Source organism: Gekko japonicus, unplaced genomic scaffold, assembly GCF_001447785.1.
Source record: "Gekko japonicus isolate JY-2015 unplaced genomic scaffold, Gekko_japonicus_V1.1 scaffold4505, whole genome shotgun sequence".
Classification (NCBI taxonomy): Eukaryota; Metazoa; Chordata; class Lepidosauria; order Squamata; family Gekkonidae; genus Gekko; species Gekko japonicus.
In genome coordinates this window covers 9,990-10,923 of record NW_015165971.1, presented here as the reverse complement: position 1 = coordinate 10,923, position 934 = coordinate 9,990, and the positions used below count along the sequence as shown (strand labels likewise).

Here is a 934-nt window from a genome sequence, read left to right as displayed (position 1 = left end):
AAGGATGAAAGAGAGAGAGAGCAGTTGGCTCAGTTCATCCAGCAAGCTTTGGGGCTGAGTGTGCATTCGAACCCAGCTCTAAGTCTGACACTGTCTACTGTACCCTACTGCCTCTTGCTTAACGGGAAAACTGTGTGTAGCTTCTTGTGGTATATATTCCCTGTCATCACCAGCACTAAAAAGGATAGGGTTATAAGAATGTAAAAAGAGCCCCGCTGGATCAGACCAGTGGTCCATCTCGTCCAGCATCCTGTCTCACAAAGTTGCCTGGAGGAGGAGATTGGATTTATACCCCGCCCTTCACTCGGGAGTCTCAGAGCGGCTTACAATCACCTTCCCTTCCCCTCCCCCACAACAGACACCCCGTGAGGTAGGCGGGGCTATGAGAGAGCTCTTTTGAGAACTGCCTTTGAGAGGTCAGGTCCGAGAGAACTTGTGACTGACCCAAGGTCACACCAGCAACTGCAAGTGGAGGAGTGGGGAATCACAGATTAGAGTCGGCGCTCCTAACCACTACACCAAACTGGCTCTCAAGCCATTCTTTTCAACATAACCTTTCTCGTGGGACTGCTGCTAGAGAGTATCTTTTAAAAAATGACAACTATTTTTTTGAATTTTATAATGAACTTCCGGAATTACTACAAAAAACAGTAATCTACAAAAAAAAACCCAGCTATCTTTACATATCTAGGTACTCAATCCCTTAGGGAAGGGTTGTGGCTCTGTGGAAGAGAGCTGGAGACCTTGGCATGCAGGAGGTCCCAGGTTCAATCCCCAGCATCTCCAGTTAAAAGGACCAGGCAGTAGTGATGGGAAAGACCTCAGCCTGAGACCCTGGAGAGCCATGAAGTGGGGCTGTGGCTCAATGGAAGAGCATCTGCTTGGCACGCAGAAGGTCCCAGGTTCAATCCCCGGCATCTCCAGTTAAAAGGAC

General features: G+C 48.8%; 1 protein-coding gene across 1 annotated transcript in view; it reads right to left on the bottom strand.

Moving 5' to 3' along the window:
* The window catches only part of SFMBT2 (Scm-like with four mbt domains 2), a gene marked incomplete at its 5' end in the record, with an annotated part of 33,685 nt that overhangs the window by 25,415 nt on the left and 7,336 nt on the right, over window positions 1-934 (bottom strand). Inside the window, one exon of the mRNA XM_015411469.1 lies at window positions 171-175. Coding sequence (XP_015266955.1) covers window positions 171-175 — 5 coding nt within the window. The remainder of the gene's footprint in view (window positions 1-170; window positions 176-934) is intronic.